This window comes from Procambarus clarkii, chromosome 11 (genome assembly GCF_040958095.1).
Source record: "Procambarus clarkii isolate CNS0578487 chromosome 11, FALCON_Pclarkii_2.0, whole genome shotgun sequence".
Classification (NCBI taxonomy): domain Eukaryota; kingdom Metazoa; phylum Arthropoda; class Malacostraca; order Decapoda; family Cambaridae; genus Procambarus; species Procambarus clarkii.
This window is the reverse complement of record NC_091160.1, coordinates 28,727,978-28,747,790: the sequence shown is the minus strand read 5'-3', so window position 1 is coordinate 28,747,790 and position 19,813 is coordinate 28,727,978. Positions and strand designations below refer to the sequence as shown.

Here is a 19,813-nt window from a genome sequence, read left to right as displayed (position 1 = left end):
GCTGCTTCCTGGGTGTGTGTGTGTTGGTGTGGGAAAAAAAAAAAAAAAAAAAGTAGTTAGTAAACAGTTGATTGCCAGTTGAGAGGCGGGCCGAAAGAGCAGAGCTCAACCCCCGCAAAACACAACACAACTAGTAAACACACACACACACACACACACACGAGATCACAACCTACAAAATCCTCAGGGAATCGATCGGGTAAACAATGATAAACTATTCAACACTGGTGGGACGCGAACAAGGGGACACAGGTGGAAACTGAGTACCACATGAGCCACAGAGACGTTAGAAGGAACTTTCTCAGTGTCAGAGTAGTTAACGGATGGAATGCATTAGGCAGTGATGTGGTGGAGGCTGACTCCATACACAGTTTCAAATGTAGATATATAGAGCTCAGTAGGCTCAGGAATCTGTACATCAGTTGATTGACAGTCGAGAGGCGGGACCAAAGAGCCAATGCTCAACCCCCGCAAGCACAAATAGGTGAGTACACACCCCTCATTGGCACCCTCCCCCCACCCATCCCCCTACCCACTCACCCCCCTCCTCCCACTCCCCCCCTTCCCCAGGACCTCCCTTCTCCCCCATCCCCCAAGCCCTCCCGTCTCTCCCACCCACAAGCCCTCCGTTCTCCCCTGCCCCCTAAGCCCCCCACTCACCCCCACCGCACCTAAGCCTTCCCTCACCACCACTCCCCAAAACCCTTCCCTTTTCCTCACCCACCTCAGCCTTCCCTTTCCCCCCACGACCACAAAGCCCTCCCCCCTTTACTGCCCCCCCAAACCCCCCCTTCTCCCCCATCCCAACCCTCCCCCCCACTCACCCCCACACCTCCCCTCTCAACCCCCCAAACCTCCCCCTCTCACCCCTCCCCTCTCAACCCTCTCCCTCTCACCCCTCTCCTCTCACTCACACCCCCCTACTCTCCCACCCACCAAGCCCTTCTTCCTCCACCAATCTACCCGTACCAGATCCCCCCAGCTCCCGCTCACCCCAGACCCCACAGGTCCCCCCAAAGGAGAAGCAGAATAGAGTCAGTTTCAGGGTAATGTACTCGAACATAGATGGGATCACAAGCAAGGCAAGTGAACTAAGGGAAAGAGCACAAGAAGTGAACCCAGATGTAATCGGACTCACTGAAACAAAACTCTCTGGAATAATGATGAATGCCGGGTTTCCCCAGGAGTACACAGTAATAAGGAAAGAGAGGGAAGGTAGGGGAGGAGGCAGAGTGGCCCTACTCATGAGAAAGGAATGGAGTTTTAAGGAGATGGCTATCCCGGGCTGTCAGGGTTTCAGAGACTACATAGCAGGCACCATAACAATGGGAGGACCAAGAATAGTAGTAGCCGTAATATACAACCCTCCATCAAATGACAGAGGACCCAGTCAAGAGTACGAAAACAACAACATGGCAGTTAACACTATAATTGAGAGGGCAGCCTCTGCTGCCTGTAGAAATAGATCCCACCTGCTCATCCTGGGGGACTTCAATCACGGAAGGATTGACTGGGAGAACAAGGAACCGCATGGAGGCGAGGATACATGGAGAGCCAAACTACTGGAGGTGGTGACTAGATACTTTTTAACCCAGCATGTCAGAAAACCCACAAGGATGAGAGGAAATGACGAACCAGCGAGACTCGACCTGCTCTTCACCCTGAACGACTTTGACATAAGAGAAATCGGTTTTGAGGCCCCAGTAGGAATGAGCGACCAGAGTGTATTGATGTGTGAGTACCTGATTGAAGAAAGGTTAGTGAACTCGAGGAGGGATACCGAAACCAAAAGGTTAGCATACCGAAAGGGAAACTATGAGGAGAAAAGAAAATTCCTAACAGATATAGCATGAGAAACAGAGCTCAAGTAAAGAGACGGCCCAAGATATGATGGACTACATCAAGCAGAAGTTCAAGGACGCAGCAAACAAGTTTGTCCCAGTCCAAAAGGAAAACAGGGAAAAGAAGAAGAGAAACCCATGGTTTAATCAGAGATGTAGGATAGCTAAGCAGCAAAGTAAAAGGGCATGGAGAAACTATAGGAATAACAGGACACTGGAGAGCAGAGAAAGGTACCAGAATTCCAGGAATGAATATGTCAGGATGAGAAGAGAGGCAGAAAGACAATACGAAAATGACATCGCAAGCAAGGCAAAGACTCAGCCTAAATTGCTGCATAGCAACATCAGGAGAAAAACAACAGTAAAGAAACAGGTTACGAAATTAAGGATAGGGGCGGAAGGATTCACTACAAATGACAAGGAAGTGTGTGAGGAACTGAATAAGAAATTCCAGGAGGTCTTCACCTTAGAGCAAGGAGAAATCCCAGAGATAAGAGAGGGAATAGCTAACCAGGAACCATTGGAAGAGTTTGAGATTACCAGCGGGGAAGTAAGGAAGTGTTTACTAGAGTTGGATGTGACAAAGGCTATAGGCCCAGATGGAATCTTCCTTTGGATACTAAAGGAAGGAGCAGAAGAACTGTGCCTACCACTCTCCATGGTGTATAACAAATCACTGGCAACAGGGGAACTGCCAGAAATTTGGAAAGCAGCTAACGTAGTCCCGATATACAAGAAAGATAGACAGGAGGCACTGAATTACAGGCCAGTGTCCCTGAATTCCAGGCCAGACACAGGATAATTCACTGTCACTGAATTACAGGCCAGACACAGGATACAGAATAGGAGAAGAAGTACTTCATGAAACGGACAGAGAGAAAGATTTAGGAGTTGATATCACACCAAACCTGTCTCCTGAAGCCCACAAAAAGAATAACGTCTACGGCATATGCGAGGCTGGCTAACATCAGAACAACCTTCAGGAACCTGTGTCAGGATTCATTCAAAATCTTGTACACCACATATGTAAGACCAATCCTGGAGTATGCGGCCCCAGCATGGAGCCCGTACCTTGTCAAGCACAAGACAAAGCTGGAAAAAGTTCAAAGGGCAGACCAAAGGGCGCAGACCAAAGTTCAAAGGCATGCCACTAGACCAGTCCCAGAACTAAGAGGTATGAGTTACGAGGAAAGGCTGCGGGAAATGATCCTTACGGCACTGGAAGACAGATGAGTACGGGGTGACATGATCCTAATATACAATATAATGTGGTCCCAATATACAAAAACGGCGACAGGCAAGAGGTACTGAACTACAGGCCAGTGTCCTTGACTTGTATACCTTGCAAGGTGATGGAGAATATCGTGAGAAAAAAACCTGGTAACACATCTGGAGAGAAGGGACTTCGTGACAAATCGACAACATGAGTTCAGGGAGGGTAAATCTTGCCTTACAGGCTTGATAGAATTCTACGATCAGGTGACAAAGATTAAGCAAGAAAGAGAGGGCTGGGCGGACTGCATTTTCTTGGATTGTCGGAAAGCCTTTGACACAGTACCGCATAAGAGGCTGGTACATATGCTGGAGAGACAGGCAGGTGTAGCTGGTAAGGTGCTCCAGTGGATAAGGGAGTACCTAAGCAATAGGCAGAGAGTTACGGTGAGGGGTGAGACCTCCGATTGGCGTGAAGTCACCAGTGGAGTCCCACAGGGCTCTGTACTCAGTCCTATCTTGTTTCTGATATATGTAAATGATCTCCCGGAGGGTATCGATTCATTTATCTCAATGTTTGCGGATGATGCCAAAATTATGAGAAGAATTAAAACAGAAGAGGACTGTTTGAGGCTTCAAGAAGACCTAGACAAGCTGAAGGAATGGTCGAACAAATGGTTGTTAGAGTTTAACCCAACCAAATGTAATGTAATGAAGAGAGGTGTAGGGAGCAGGAGGCCAGATACAAGGTATCATCTGGGAGAGGAAATTCTTCAGGAGTCAGAGAAAGAAAAACTTGGGGGTTGATATCACGCCAGACCTGTCTCCTGCAGCACATATCAAGAGGATAATAACATCAGCGGCATATGCCAGGCTGGCCAACATACGAACGGCATTCAGAAACTTGTGTAAATCATTCAGAACTTTGTATACCACAAATGTCAGGCCAATCCTGGAGTATGCAGCCCCAGCATGGAGTCCATATCTAGTCAAGGATAAGACTAAGCTGGAAAAGGTTCAAAGGTTTGCCACCAGACTAGTACCCGAGCTGAGAGGTATGAGCTACGAGGAGAGGCTACGGGAATTAAACCTCACTTCGCTGGAAGACAGAAGAGTTAGAGGGGACATGATCACCACATTCAAGATTCTGAAGGGAATTGATAAGGTAGATAAAGACAGGCTATTTAACACAAGAGGCACACGCACAAGGGGACACAGGTGGAAACTGAGTGCCCAAATGAGTCACAGAGATATTAGAAAGAACTTTTTTAGTGTCAGAGTGGTTGACAAATGGAATGCATTAGGAAGTGATGTGCTGGAGGCTGACTCCATACACAGTTTCAAGTGTAGATATGATCTGTACTGTACTGTGGAATCTGTACACCTGTTGATTGACGGTTGAGAGGTGGGACCAAAGAGCCAGAGCTCAACCCCTGCAAACACAACTAGGTGAGTACAACTAGGTAAGTACACACACACACACGCACACACACACACCACACACACCACACACACACACACACACACACACACACACACACACACACACACACACACACACACACACGCGCACACACACACCACACACACACACACACACACACACACACACACACACACACACACACACACATCCTCCAGGAAGCAGCCTGTAGCAGCTGTCTAAGTCCCTGGTACCTATTTATTGCAAGGAGAACAGTGCCATCACGGTGAAAGAAACTGTGCCCGTTGGTTTTCGCCTCCGCTGGGAATTGAACCTTGCTATTAGGACTACGATTCCCAAGCGCTGCCCACTCAGCTGCGAGGCCGTGTACGTGTGTGTGAGTGTAAATATTTTTTTTTTTACATCACCACGTTTGAATTTTGTGATCCACTTTTCTTGCCTAAATTTCAGCGCCTCTATTTACTCTTTGATCATCACACTGCTTCTCAATCACCTTGTGATCATCACGCTGCTTCTCAATCACCTTGTGATCATCACGCTGCTTCTCAATCACCTTGTGATCATCACGCTGCTTCTCAATCACCTTGTGATCATCACGCTGCTTCTCAATCACCTTGTGATCATCACGCTGCTTCTCAATCACCTTGTGATCATCACGCTGCTTCTCAATCACCTTGTGATCATCACGCTGCTTCTCAATCACCTTGTGATCATCACGCTGCTTCTCAATCACCTTGTGATCATCACGCTGCTTCTCAATCACCTTGTGATCATCACACTGCTTCTCAATCACCTTGTGATCATCACGCTGCTTCTCAATCACCTTAACTTGTGTTACCACTCCTCACGCACCAGTCCAACTACTCCACCATTAACTTCCTCCGTCATTAACCACTTGGGACAATCCTCGTAACACTGTTGTCTTTAGGCATATTCAGAGAGAAACAGTCGCTAATAAAGAGCTTAATAAACACCAACGAAACTGTTTATAATTTCACGGTAAATTATTAGTTACATACAAGTAATTATGAAACTGTTGGTCATGTATTAATAATTTTATTTGTGAATAATATACTTCGTTCACCACACCTTTTATTGAAAGTGACAATTAATTAAGAGAATACCATTTTACAAAGAAATAAACATATACGACCAAAGAGGATCACAGTATTCCAAATACCTTTACTAAATATAATATAATTCCATCTCTTTACTGACATAATATCATATTGTCATAATATCTTCCTTAACTTAAAACCAATTATAAGTTGGTTGAAAATAATAGTGAAATGGTTATCTTTATTTGCTTGTAGTGACCTCTTCCCCCCCCAACACCCCCCCCCTCCTTCATTGTCAAGAGCTGAATTAATCATCTAATTTTACACCAGTCTTCAGACATTCTTCTCGTGCCAGTCAGACGTTTTCGACGCTCATATATTCCAGGCGTAGAGCCGGCGCTCTAGGAGGAGTTGTTCAGGCGCCCTCGCTACTCCGTGGTAAACCCCAATCCCTTGACTCACTATTTCTCCGAACACAAGCCCTCGAGCGACAGATGAGCGCACCACGGAGGCGGCAGAGCTGTGTTGATCATATTTGGTGCTACACTAAAGGGGAAGGGAATGATAGAGGAAGAGGGAGACAGAAGAGAGGGCGAGAGGAGAGGGTGAAGAGAGAGCTAGAGAGGACAGTGAATGAGAGGAAAGAGTGGGTCAGGAGGTAGCAACCTCGTAGTGGACTAGGAGGGAAGGGGAGGGGGAAGAAGGGAAGGGAAGGGGAGGGGGAAAAGGGAAGGGGGTATATAGAGAAGGAATGCCAACAGGTTTGAGGAGGGTGAACTTAAACCATGAACACGGGAGAGGAACGTGGTGGAGAGGAACTTGATCTAAAGGGAGAAGGTCCAGTGCGTTCTATCTATCCACTTTCAATATCCTGTCCTTAAGTTACCTTTCCTTGCACCAGTCTTCCCTTGTGGTACCTTCCCTTGCACCAGTCATCCCTTGTGGTACCTTCCCTTGCACCAGTCACCCCTTGTGGTACCTTCCCTTACACCAGTCACCTCTTGTGGTACCTTACCTTGCACCAGTCAACCCTTGTGGTACCTTCCCATGCACCAGTCTCCCCTTGTGGTACATTCCCTTGCACCAGTCTCCCCTTGTGGTACATTCCCTTGCACCAGTCTCCCCTTGTGGTACATTCCCTTGCACCAGTCTCCCCTTGTGGTACCTTCCCTTGCACCAGTCACCCCTTGTGGTACCTTCCCTTGCAGCAGTCACCCCTTGTGGTACCTTCCCTTGCACCAGTCTCCCCTTGTGGTACCTTCCCTTGCACCAGTCACCCCTTGTGGTACCTTCCCTTGCAGCAGTCACCCCTTGTGGTACCTTCCCTTGCACCAGTCTCCCCTTGTGGTACCTTCCCTTGCACCAGTCACCCCTTGTGGTACCTTCCCTTGCAGCAGTCTCCCCTTGTGGTACCTTCCCTTGCAGCAGTCTCCCCTTGTGGTACCTTCCCTTGCAGCAGTCACCCCTTGTGGTACCTTTCCTTGCACTAGTCATCCCTTGTGGTACCTTCCCTTGCACCAGTCACCCCTTGCAGTACCTTCCCTTGCACCAGTCACCCCTTGCGGTACCTTTCCTTGCACTAGTCATCCCTTGTGGTACCTTCCCTTGCACCAGTCACCCCTTGTGGTACCTTCTCTTGCACCAGTCATCCATTGTGGTACCTTCTCTTGCACTAGTGATCCCTTGTGGTGCTTACCTATCAATGGCTACGGGGAAGTGATGATGTCTGGCTGTTCATATCCAGCCTACTATCCTTGTTGCACTTGTTACCTTATAGCTTAACAATTCTGACGTTCCAAATTTAGTTGAACCTGTCCTTAAAAATGTGGTTGGAAGTTTCTTCTACAACTTCTTCTTCTCTCAGTGTATTCCACTTGTTGACCCCCGTACAGGGCACGAAGGGGGGAGGGGAAGTATCGGGTGAAAACGCCTTGCCATTACGACTATATAGCACGTGGATGAGGTCAGGATAAGGATTTGCCGGGGGACGGGGGGGGGGGGAGGAATGGTACCCATACACGAGCATTTCCTTACATTTCTAGAACTCATTTGCGTTTCCAGCTCTCACTTGTGTCTTCTTATCCAACCGTTTCTGAACTCAATGGTGTTGTCCCCAGCGGCTGTGATGTCCAGTTCCTTCAGCCAATCCTCATAGCTTAATCCTCTTACCTATGGCACAGTTGCACATCTGAGTTATTTTTAAATTGTAGATTCATGCTTCACAAGGTGTGGATTCCAGGCCGGGACTGCATATTCCGGTAGTAGTCTGACAAAAGCTATGTTGCTTGTCTTCAAAGCATCCTTATTTAGGTTTCTAATCGACGTTATAATGTTCCTCAGCGTTCCATATGGCGCCAATGTCAAACTGCCTACATGTGCCTCTGGTGTTGGTCATGGAATTATATCTACTCCAAAATCTCTCTCTCTCTCTCTCTCTCTCTCTCTCTCTCTCTCTCTCTCTCTCTCTCTCTCTCTCTCTCTCTCTCTCTCTCTCTCTCTTTCGGTTCCTGCAGTTGCCTCCTTTTATGGTGTAGACACCTTCTGGTCTTCTTCCTGCTCCAATTGCATTATCTTACACTTAATAGGATTGCAATCTATAAACTATTTGTTTGCCTACTCCTGGAGTTTGTCAAGGTCTTCTGGTAACATTATCAATTCTCTCTTCTTTTTACATTCCTCATCATCTTTGCATCATCTGAAACCCATTGCCCGGTACGAGCTCACTCCCTCTGGCAGATCATTAACACGGGGATAGCAGTGGTCCCAGGACAGACCCTTGGGGGACGCAACTTTTGCCATTCCTACAGCTGGAGACCTCACGTCTTACTAAGACTGTTTTCTGTCCCTCAACTACCCCATTAGCCAGTTTAGTGTCTTCCATATTATCTTAGTTTGCTTATCCATCTTGTTGACCAGTCTTTCGAGAGGAACAATATCAAATGCATTTTGACAGTCAAGGAAAATAAAATCTATGGAAATGTTACTGCTATATTTCAATACCCTTTTCATAGAGCTCGATCCAGTTTGTGTGACACGGCTTCTTCCTTCTAAATCCATGTGGTTCATTTGTTACAATGTTCAATCTCTGACGGTCCTCCACTATTCTCAACCCAATTACTCACTCTAGCAGTGCATATGGAATACATCTCAGTCACTCTGGTCTGTAATTCCATGCTTCCTAACTGGTTCTGTTCTTAAATATTGGGGCTTCATTTGTTTTTTTTTCATAATTCTACGAAAGTTTATGTTTTAGGTGTTTGAATAAAAACCTAATTTAGCAGGTGATAAAAGCTTCCTGCAGCCTCCTTCAGTAGCTATGGTGATATTAAACATGTTGTCTGCTTTTATGGATTGTACCGCGATACGCTAATTTAACCAATTTTTCTCTTTCACTGGGTTCTTTGAAGCCTAACTTCTCCGTTGTTGTGCGCTGCTTACATTGCTTTCCACTATTCTAAAGTTGCTTTATGGTCTCCATGAGGCACACATTCATTTTACTTCTCAGATTTTTTTGGCTTCCTCTACATCATCCTTTGACATTTTTTGGCTAATGTATACTAATGGCAAGTCCCTCAACCCCTCAGTTTTAAGTTTTTAGCCAGCATATATTTCACTGGAGCAATGATATGCAAGAAGATTACTTTCATTGGTCGATTCCTCCCAGTTTGAACATACCAAGCCTACAGTAATGTTCAGAGACTAAGTACAGTAACTTTAGTTTCCTCACTGGTCTGTATTCTCACGAGAATTCATGTAATCTCTATCTGGTCATCTTCCTTGTCTCCATCCCCTTGCATAAGTCTCTCTTACCCCAACCTTCCTCTTGTGGCATTCCCCTTGCCCCAATCTTTCCCTTTTGGGGCATTTACCTTGTCCCAACATTCCCCTTGTGGCATTTCCCTTCTCACCCGTCTCCCCTTGTGGTTCCACCCCCTTGCCCTTCCCCTAGTACCAGTCTCCTCTTGTGGTGCCTCCCAGAACCATCCCCTGCGGTACCCTTCCACCCCCCTCCCAGCAACTTTCTCCCCTTGTGGTACCATCCCCGTGTGATACCTTATCTCCCACCTTCCAGTGAGACTGTTGCCACACCCGAGGTGCACCTCCAAATGGAGCCAATTACAAAAAGTATTTCATATCAATTTATTTTTAATATGAAACCCAATGTTATCTTTATGCAGCTGCATAAATAGTGCGAGAATTTCATGAGCATAAATTTTTATATTTCTAACTAATGAATATTTTTGTTGTTGAAATCAAAGTTTAAGTCCATTAGTATGTATACTAATATTTCAGGTCCATTGCCATTAGATACTGTTCATGGAAGGACAATATGTACAGACAACTCATTATTCATTATTATATATGAGAAGGTAAGTGAAAATACATTTTTTACAATGCATGTATATCAGGAAACAGGAAAATCAGTTAAATGTTGTTTAAGAAACAAGGAATTATATTGCCAAGACTCTGCTAAACTGCAACAAATGAAATATTGCTTGGGATGCAATATAGATGGGAACTGTAATTTATTGATAAAGGAGGCATCCATATTTCAGAAATCATACTATATATTGTATTTTATACATTATCCAGCAACACTCAACATACAATTCTATTCCTGTGATTAGTTTTATGTCTCTATTTGCAAAGAGATCTTTCCATTGTCCTTCCATTATCGTCAAAATAGTTCATATTTTATTTTGTATCGATTATTCATTCGTGAAAATTCATGTGTAAGAAGTTTTATTATTTTTTGTGAAGTTTTTATGATGAGGATGAAAACTGAATGAACATAATGAAATCTTTTATGACGAGGATGGAAAATTTAGAACGAGAATGAAAGGTTTAATGACGAGGATGAAATTCTTTGTGACGAAGATAAATTTTTGGGCCACGAGCATGAAAATTTTAGGAACGAGATGAAAACTTTCATGAAAAGAAAGAAAATTGTTATGATGACAATTTAAAGACTAAAAACATTGTTTTGTAAAGAAATTTTTAGGACATCTATTTAAAACAAAATTTTTAGGACGGATTTGAAAGTATTCATGACGATAATTAAAATTGCATTACTCTTACGAAGGTTTCAGCAGACGTGACCCACTTGTTGACACCAGGTCATCTACCTGACCTAGTAGGTCGACCAGGTCATCTACCTGACCTAGTAGGTCGACCAGGTTAACTACCTGACTAAGTAGGTCGACCAGGTCAATAAGCTGACCTGGTCGACCTGACCTGACCCAGAATGTTAATACAGAACTAAACGGATATATCTGTGAAGGAATATGTGATATATCTATGAATGAGACCAGACGCTAGAGGCTAGCCTCATTAAACTTTACAGGATTTAACGTAACAGGTCCCGTGAAGGCTGAAATGAGGGTTTTAGATTGTTTTCCAAACGGTGTAAGTGAATGGAGGAGAGGAGTGAATAGGTGGAGAGAAGTAAATGGGAGGACCGAAGTGAAAGAACGAGTGAATGAGGGACAAAGTGGGGTAGAACAGGAGGGAGACAGAACAGAAGAAGGATGAGAGAAAGAATGTGATGGAAGGAGGAAGAGAGAACCAGAAGATGGAAGGGGACCGGAACAAGAGGAGGAATGGTAGACAGGATGGGAGAGAGAACGGAAGGAGGGGAGAGAGGGAGGGAAGGGAATTATCAGGGGAGAGCACCAAGTCCTTACGATTATATAGCATTTGGAAGGGATCAGAATAAGGATTTAGGATGGGATGGGGGGAAGGAATGGGGCCCAACCACTTGGACGATCAGGGATTGAACGCTGACCCTCAAGAAGCGAGACCGTTGCTCTACCGTCCAGGGTAGGGAGGGAGGGAAATAAAGATAATGGGAAGGAGAGAGAGATCCAAGAGAGAGAAAATTGACGGAAGGTAGAAAAAACAAGAAGGAGAGTGGGATGGAGGGAAGATCAGAGGCTGTGAGGTAAGGAGAATAGGAGGAAGAGTTGGGAGGGACTGAGAGTGGAAGGGGGGGAGGGTTGTAGAGAGAGAGAGAGAGAGAGAGAGAGAAGAGAGAAGAGAGAGAGAAGAGAGAGAGAGAGAGAGAGAGAGAGAGAGAGAGAGAAGAGGGAGGGAGGGAGGGAGGGAGAGAGAGAGTGATTGACAGAAAGATAGCACAAGATGAATCCAGAGATCCGGGCATTGCTGGGTACTCCCTTCTATTTCTATAAGAAATATCTATATTTCTCTGTTCAAAATTAGGGCCAGACGTCTTGGACTAGCCTCACCAAACTTTGCACAGTGATGGCTGATCGTATGGCGGGTGTTGTAGGGTGGCTTGGATCTAAATCTATGCCTAACTTGAAATAGATTTCACTTCTATGGAAACTCGTACTACAATGCCTAGAAGCTTAATTGAAAGTGAAGGAAAGACCCAAAATGTATATATGTAAGTGAATTACACAAATACAATTTTCGGGTGTAACTATATATTATTACAAAACATTATTACAACATTTCCCCGAGTGCTGTATTCAATGTTCTGGAAAGAGAAAAGGGTTTGTAGGTCACATCCGAAAATTTAGTTTTAGTACACTTACACATATTTTGGGTCTTTCCTTCACCTATTGACTTTCATTGCGTAAACCAACTAATATATATATATATATATATATATATATATATATATATATATATATATATATATATATATATATATATATATATATATATATATATATATATATATATATATATATATAATATATAATTATTATATGTGTGTGTGTGCGACGTATGTGCGTTGCTGGGCCACAGCAACCTTCCCTGTTTCCCCCTCACCCGTCTCCTCGGCCTAGCAACCATTCCCCACTCCACCGTTCCTTTGTTCTCCTCACTATTCTCCATTCCCCATCCCCTCGTCCTCACAATCCCAAATTTCCCTGTCCCCTCGTCTTTCCCCAGCATTACCTCCTCATTTGTCCCCTCGTCCTCCCCACCATCTCTCACTTCCGTCCCCTCGTCCTCCCCACCATTCCCCACTCCCTCGTCCGATGCCTTCCCAAATGGACTGATGTTCCCCATCAGATAATTGGGAACATCAAGTCATCTGATGTTCCAAACACTGAAATATAAAAAAAAAAACAGTTAAAATGAAATGAAAATATGAAAAAAATAAACTATACTCACGAAATGAATGGTATGGTAAACAACACAGCTGAATTCCAATGCAATTCACACAAAATAATTCAATCAAAATGAAAATAAATCAAAATCTATGAAAATTTAATTCATCAATGCAATCAGAAACATTGAAATGGAATTGTAACATATTTATAATAGCATGTGTGTTGCTCTTACATGCAACAGATGGCGTTGTTTTTCAAGAAAAGCATAGTTTTACCTGTCACAGGTGTGGTATCTATTCCTATACTTACGAAATGAACGGTATGGTAAACAACACAGCTCAGTTCCAACACAATGTCACTCAAAATAATTCAATAAAAAAAAATTAAATCGAAATCTATGAAAATAAAATTTATCAGTGTAATCTGAAACATTGAAATGAAATTCGTGACATTTTTAGTTTAACGTGCATGTTGCTATTATGTGCAACAGATGGCGCTGTTTTTCAAAAACGAATGTTTTTACCTGTCACGGGGTGGTATTTATATAGTAGGTATATAAAAAGCGCCTATTTGAATGCAACGTTGTGTCAAAATTTCAAGGCAATCGGTGAATAACTTTCGGAGATTACAGCGTGTGTTGCTCTTCCGTCCAACAGATGGCACTGTTTTTTAAAAAAGCATGTTTTCTCCTGTCACGGGTGAGGCACGTATATAGTAGATATACAAAAAGACGAGCCTTTTCGAATGCAACATTGAGTCAAAATTTCAAAGCAATCGGTAAAGGAGTTTCAAAGATTTCCCTCACATGAATAACACATGGAAAAACACAGTTTTCCCGAAAAAGCATGTTTTTTTCTGGTCACAAACATGACATGAAGATAGTATGTATATAAAACCTGCTCGGACGCGAATGGAACGTTGCGTAACAATTTCAATGCAATCGGTGAAGAACTTTCGGAGATTTGCGATTTTTAACAAACGAACATTTACATTTATATATATATATATATATATATATATATATATATATATATATATATATATATATATATATATATATATATGTCGTACCTAGTAGCCAGAACGCACTTCTCAGCCTACTATGCAAGGCCCAATTTGCCTAATAAGCCAAGTTTTCATGAATTAATTGTTTTTCGAGTACCTAACCTACCTACCTAACCTAACCTAACCTAACTTTTTCCATTACCTAACCTAACCTAACCTATAAAGATAGGTTAGGTTAGGTTAGGTAGGGTTGGTTGGGTTCGGTTATATATCTACGTTAATTTTAACTCCAATAAAAAAAATTGATCTCATACATAATGAAATGGGTAGCTTTATCATTTCATAAGAAAAAAATTTAGAGAAAATATATTAATTCAGGAAAACTTGGCTTATTAGGCAAATCGGGCCTTGCATAGTAGGCCGAGAAATGCATTCTGGCTACTAGGTACGACATATATATATATATATATATATATATATATATATATATATATATATATATATATATATATATATATATATATATATATATATATATATATGTCGTACCTAGTAGCCAGAACTCACTTCTCAGCCTACTATGCAAGGCCCGATTTGTCTAGTAAGCCAAGTTTTCATGAATTAATTGTTTTTCGACTACCTAACCTACCTAACCTAACCTAACTTACCTTTTTCAGCTACCTAACCTAACCTAACCTATAAAGATAGGTTAGGTTAGGTTAGGTAGGGTTGGTTAGGTTCGGTCATATATCTACGTTAATTTTAACAACAATAAAAAAAATTGACCTCATACTTAATGAACTGGCTAGCTTTATCATTTCATAAGAAAAAAAATAGAGAAAATATATTATTTCAGGAAAACTTGGCTTATTAGGCAAATCGGGCCTTGCATAGTAGGCTGAGAAGTGAGTTCTGGCTACTAGGTACGACATATATATATATATATATATATATAATATATATATATATATATATATATATATATATATAACTGAAAACTCACACCTCAGAAGTGACTCGAACCCATACTGCCAGGAGCAACGCAACTGGTATGTACAGGACGCCTTAATCCACTTGACCTTCCCGACCGGACAAAAACTGATGGTAGCCGAGGCTATTTAGCCCATCAGCCCGCCGGCACTCTGATGGCAATCTTGGGCGTAGCATTTTATCAAATCACCTCATGCTTTGGGGCATATACACGTGAGGAACACACGTGTATATGTGTGTTCGCATATATATGCGAACGCTTGTTCGCATATATATATATATATATATATATATATATATATATATATATATATATATATATATATATATATATATATATATATATATATATGTGTGTGTGTGTGTGTGTGTGTGTGTGTGTGTGTGTGTGTGTGTGTGTGTGTGTGTGTGTGTGTGTGTGTGTGTGTGTTGTGTGTGTGTGTATGTGTGTGTGTGTGTGTTGTTAAATATGACCGAAAAAGTAAGATTAATAATTCTAACACGAATTTTCTCAATATTTCTTATATTTCTTTTTGCTGTTGATGATAATTGAAAAATCAATTCTCCAAAATTCACTTTTATTTCTAGTCTGACGCGACACTTGAACGCGTTTCGTAATAACTTATTACATTACGTCAAAAGTTACGTCAAATAAGTTTCGTAATAACTTATTACATTTTTGAAGACTTTAGTTTACACACACACACTTATAACTTGCAAACACTAAACAGAGTTTAAACAACTTTGATTTTATACATGCATTTGGGTGAGGTGATATGTTACAACAGTTTTGGATGAGGTGAAAACAAACTTTCAACACAAGACGGAACACGAAACAATGGGTATAATATTTTGTAAGTTAAAGGGAAGAATGGAAGTAACTGCAAAGGGCTTATTGGCCCATATTTCTTGATGCTTCTATATTGGTGTGGAGTCACTACCCACTTCAAGGCTCCGCACCAATATAGAAGCACTATTAAAGCACTCAGACCCCTGAGTGCTTTAATAGTCTGATGACTACGTTCAAGAGAACCCTGTGAAGCAGGATGATAGGGCTGAACAGTACCTATGTGATGTTGAACTCTTCCAGTGTCTTCTTGAAGAGATCACTGGTGAAGTTGGTGCCACAGTCGCTTTGAACCTCCCTTTGAAATCCATACTGCATTAAGATCTTCAATAGTTGTTTCACCACAGTAGCAGCCGTGATGTTCTTTACTGGAACTGCTATGGGGAATCTGGTGGTAGGACACAGGATGGTTAGTATATAGGAGTTGCCAGAACTGGTCCGGGGTAAAGGACCAACACAGTCTATGATGAGTCTGTGGAAAGGTTCCGCAGGCACCTGGATAGGAGTCAATGGAGCCTGAGGATAGAGATGTTAGGTTTACCTGCCATTTGACATGTATGACACTGTTGCACGTAACTTTTGACGTCTTTAACCATACCTGGCCAGTAGTAGTCTTGTCTGATTCCGTGGTAGATTTTGTTAAAATCGTAGTGAGAAAGAGCTCCATGGGCCAGGTGTAGAATATCGGGCCGTAGGCTGGTGGGAACTACTAGTTGGTCGACATTTGTCCAATCGTCATCCACCGTCAGCTTACTGGGTCTGTACCTGCGGTAGAGCAACAGATTCTCTAGGAAGAACCCAGGGATACTGTTAGGTTGAGTCTCAGCCTGGAGGAATAATGGTGTTAATGATGGATCCTCCCTCTGTAACTTACGGAACTCCAACCTAGTAAGATTCGGTGGTAGATTCTGATGGTCGTGAGGGACAGCGGTTAGAGTAGAGTCAGCTGGTTGCGGGCGTGCAGCTTGTGCATGGGTGGTCACCAAAACCGGAGGAGAAACTTCATCACTTTCTTGGACCTCTGCTGAAACATACTTAAAGATGGGATTGTCCACTACAGAGTTACACACCTGGGGTTTGTCCATGATGATCAGGTTGGACGGTTGCAGATCTTGTGCCAAGTCGTTGCCCAGGAGAAGTTGCACTCCGACATGGGAAAAGGCTTTTCCCTGATGGCGACTTGGACTTCACCGGTCACAAAAGGACAATCCAGGTGAACTCTGGCGAGTGGATACGGAGTGGTAGCAGTGAGGTCAGTGATAAGGACGGTTTCCTCGGTGTAGGTGATGTTAGGCACAGCTGATTTCAATATTATTGACTGAAGAGCGGCTGTGTCCCTCAAGATCTTCAATTTGAAACATCCTCCGAATCTATACCGTTGGTAGAGACAGTTCCAGGATACAGGTGTTTGCTGAAGAGAGAAAGATCATTAACTGGAACACCAACATTTATCACAGGCTTACCTGACTTAGGAGGATCGGTTTGGGTTTAGTTGTTTCATTGCCTGTGTATTGAGCCTTCCCACATCTATCTATAGTATGTCCACCGAGTTTGCAGTACTTACAATACAATTGAGAGCTCGCTTGATCTGTACTCACTTTATCATAACTATACCAAGACTTCTTACTGGAAGGTGTATCTGGTGTAAGCCGTGGATGATGCTGTAGGTGTCAGCCGACTTCGCACATTTGATGTAGTCGGTTTCTTCTTTGTCTGCTAAATAAACGGACGGAAGGGGGAACACGTCTCAAGAATTCCTCAACTAGCATGAGGTTGACGAGTTCTGAAAATGTAGAGACATGTGCTGCTTCCAGCCATTTCATGAATATCTTTTCTTTGTATTGGCAAATTCTAGAAAGGTAGTGGTACTTGCCTTTAGATAATCACGGAATTTTCGTCTGTAGCTTTCGGTGGAGAGAAGGTAGGCGTCCAACACTGCTTGCTTCAGGGTCTGGTTGTCATTCTCAGACGCTAAGGTACTGAGAGTAACTGCAGCTCTACCTGTGAGATGCACTCTGAGAAGGTAGACCATTGATCTGCAGGCCAGCTAAGTTTTTTAGCTAAGGTCTCAAAAGTGGTGAAAAATACATCAATCTCTGTCTCAACGAATGGTGGCATTAACTTACTTGCATGGGAACATTGAAACTTACTGGAAGACTGGCGGTAGCTTGTTGGCGCTGAATGTGGTGTGTAGTTTCCAACGTGAGTTCTCGTTGACGACATTTTATAGCCATATTCCCTTGCTGTTTGTCATGCTCGCGTTGTATCTCCAGGTGACGTTGTCTTGCTTCAAGCTGTACTCGCTCACGCTCTTGGAGTAGGGCCGTCTCTTCTTTCTTTAGGGCCATCTCGCGTTTCTTTAGGGCCACCTCGCATTCTTGTTGTTCTTTCTTTAAGGCCTCCTCACGGTCTTGTTCTTCTTTCCTTAGGGCCGCCTGTCTTTCCTCATTTGTAGAACTTCTTTTTGTTGTTGGAGGGCTTCTTTTTGGGGCTCCCGCTCGATCTTTGCAAGTTCGAGCTTGAGTTTCATAGTTGCCAGAGCATGTCTATCTGCAATAGAATAATTTTCGTGAGTTTCAGAGTCAATCTTCCCTTCATCTAAGAGGTGATCCAATATTAAATTGTGCAAGTCTTTTTTGTTGGCTCCATGGAGAACATCTAGTTGATTCTCGTGTGCAAGAGTTTGTAATTCGGTCTCTTGGCACGACTTAAGTTCCCTATTTCACCTGCTGGATCGTTACGAAAAGCTTGGAGACGAAACATGGTGAAAAATAGCAAATAAATGTACAACGAATACTTGTGATATGGAAGTGTCAGTAACAGGATACCGTGGCAACTGGTAACTATCCTGTGGTATTTTAATCGTTAACAATTAACGTTAATTTTAGTAGGGTAAATGATTAGTCAATCAAAAGCGCAGGAAATCTTGTACCCGGTACTCAATGTAAGAGAATAAGGGCAAGAAAATCCTACTAAATAAATGAAACTGAGTTTCTAAAACAAACGAAACATTTAATTATTCCAAAAGTGAGTAAGGTAGTCCAAGAATGTAGGCTTACCTTGCCGAGTCTCTATAGGACAGAAGCAAGGGTTTTCCACTAAATGAAATATGATACTTATAGAAAGCGAACTTTGTGCTCTGAAAAAAAGAAAGCTAATTCCCTACCTAAGTAAATATCATCATCTCTGACCGACGTGTAGGGGTGCGAGTGTCAACTGGTGACGAGAACTGCTGCTGAGGTCCCAAGTCAGCAACTTAGTCCGTGCTAGAGGAACTATGGCCCTCTTATCCTCCTTTGGTTGGATTGCAGAAGATAGGGTGCTTTGACCCGAGACAAACCAAAGTACCAGGGTACCAAAATGATGATCTGTCTGAGATTGAGAAATATCCTAGGGACAGAAGGTGGTAAACACGAGTAATAACACGGAGGGAGGGATGACCAATTAAGAGAATGACTGAGGCCTCAGTCACCACGTAATCCAAAGTTATCCAACACTCACAATATGCTACGCTCGGAAAGCACAAAATACACAGCACCATATAAATATTAAAAGTAATGAAAATATTGAAAAACAACTGTATCAAAGCCAAGTACACTTACCACAAATTAATGTTCTGGTACTAGTACCTGAGTGAAGCTCCTAGGACAGGCCCCCATTTAATGTGACGGGAAAATGAAGGAGTGTAGATGTTCGGCAGTCCTCCTAATGGCTGGTGTCAATGCCTATCACATTAAAGAAAAAAATCGACTGCTTGGCTGTTGTCTGTGGTAAAGTAAGGGAATACATGCAAAACACATAGTATGAATAATGAAACTTTAATTTAATTGAAAGCAAACTAAAAACAAAGACAATTCCTTGGCTATGTACAGTGCAAACAAACAAGTCTAAAAATATAACATAAAAATTAGAACAGGGATGACGTTACTCGATAATATAAAAACAAAATGAAATAAGTAGGTGCTGAGAATAAAGTGCTAGCTGAGAAACATCCACCTGATAGACAGAGTGTATATCAGTTAGTTGTTCACAGCTTGAGAGCACAAGATATTCTAACTTCAATGACTGGTTCAAGAACAGACATCGACTAAGTAGAGGGCGCTGAGGTGCAGGTGTGCAGTCGGCGGGTCACCAATCAGAAGCAGGCAGGCTGGGAATGGTAGTTTGCTGGTTGATGACGGTGGCGAGCCAGCATGGAGGGAGTGAGGAGTGGGGGGAGTTTAGGGTACGTTTGCCTCCTGGACAAAACGTTTTGTGCTACTGGTAGACGTATCTTGAAGGTAGCATCTTATTGTTGTATATATATAAGTAACTTTATGTAGGGAAGAGCA

The 19,813-nt window shown here is 42.8% G+C and overlaps 1 protein-coding gene across 1 annotated transcript in view; it reads right to left on the bottom strand.

Annotated features, from left to right (window-relative positions):
• Nucleotides 1–4,936: 4,936 nt before the first annotated feature.
• The window catches only part of LOC138363625 (dynein heavy chain-like protein 2), a 29,502-nt gene continuing 14,625 nt past the window's right edge, over nt 4,937–19,813 (bottom strand). The window contains exons 2-3 of the mRNA XM_069322991.1: nt 17,791–18,028; nt 4,937–5,337 (exon numbers count right to left, since the gene is read on the bottom strand). Of these exons, the coding sequence (XP_069179092.1) occupies nt 4,937–5,337; nt 17,791–18,028 (639 nt within the window). The remainder of the gene's footprint in view (nt 5,338–17,790; nt 18,029–19,813) is intronic.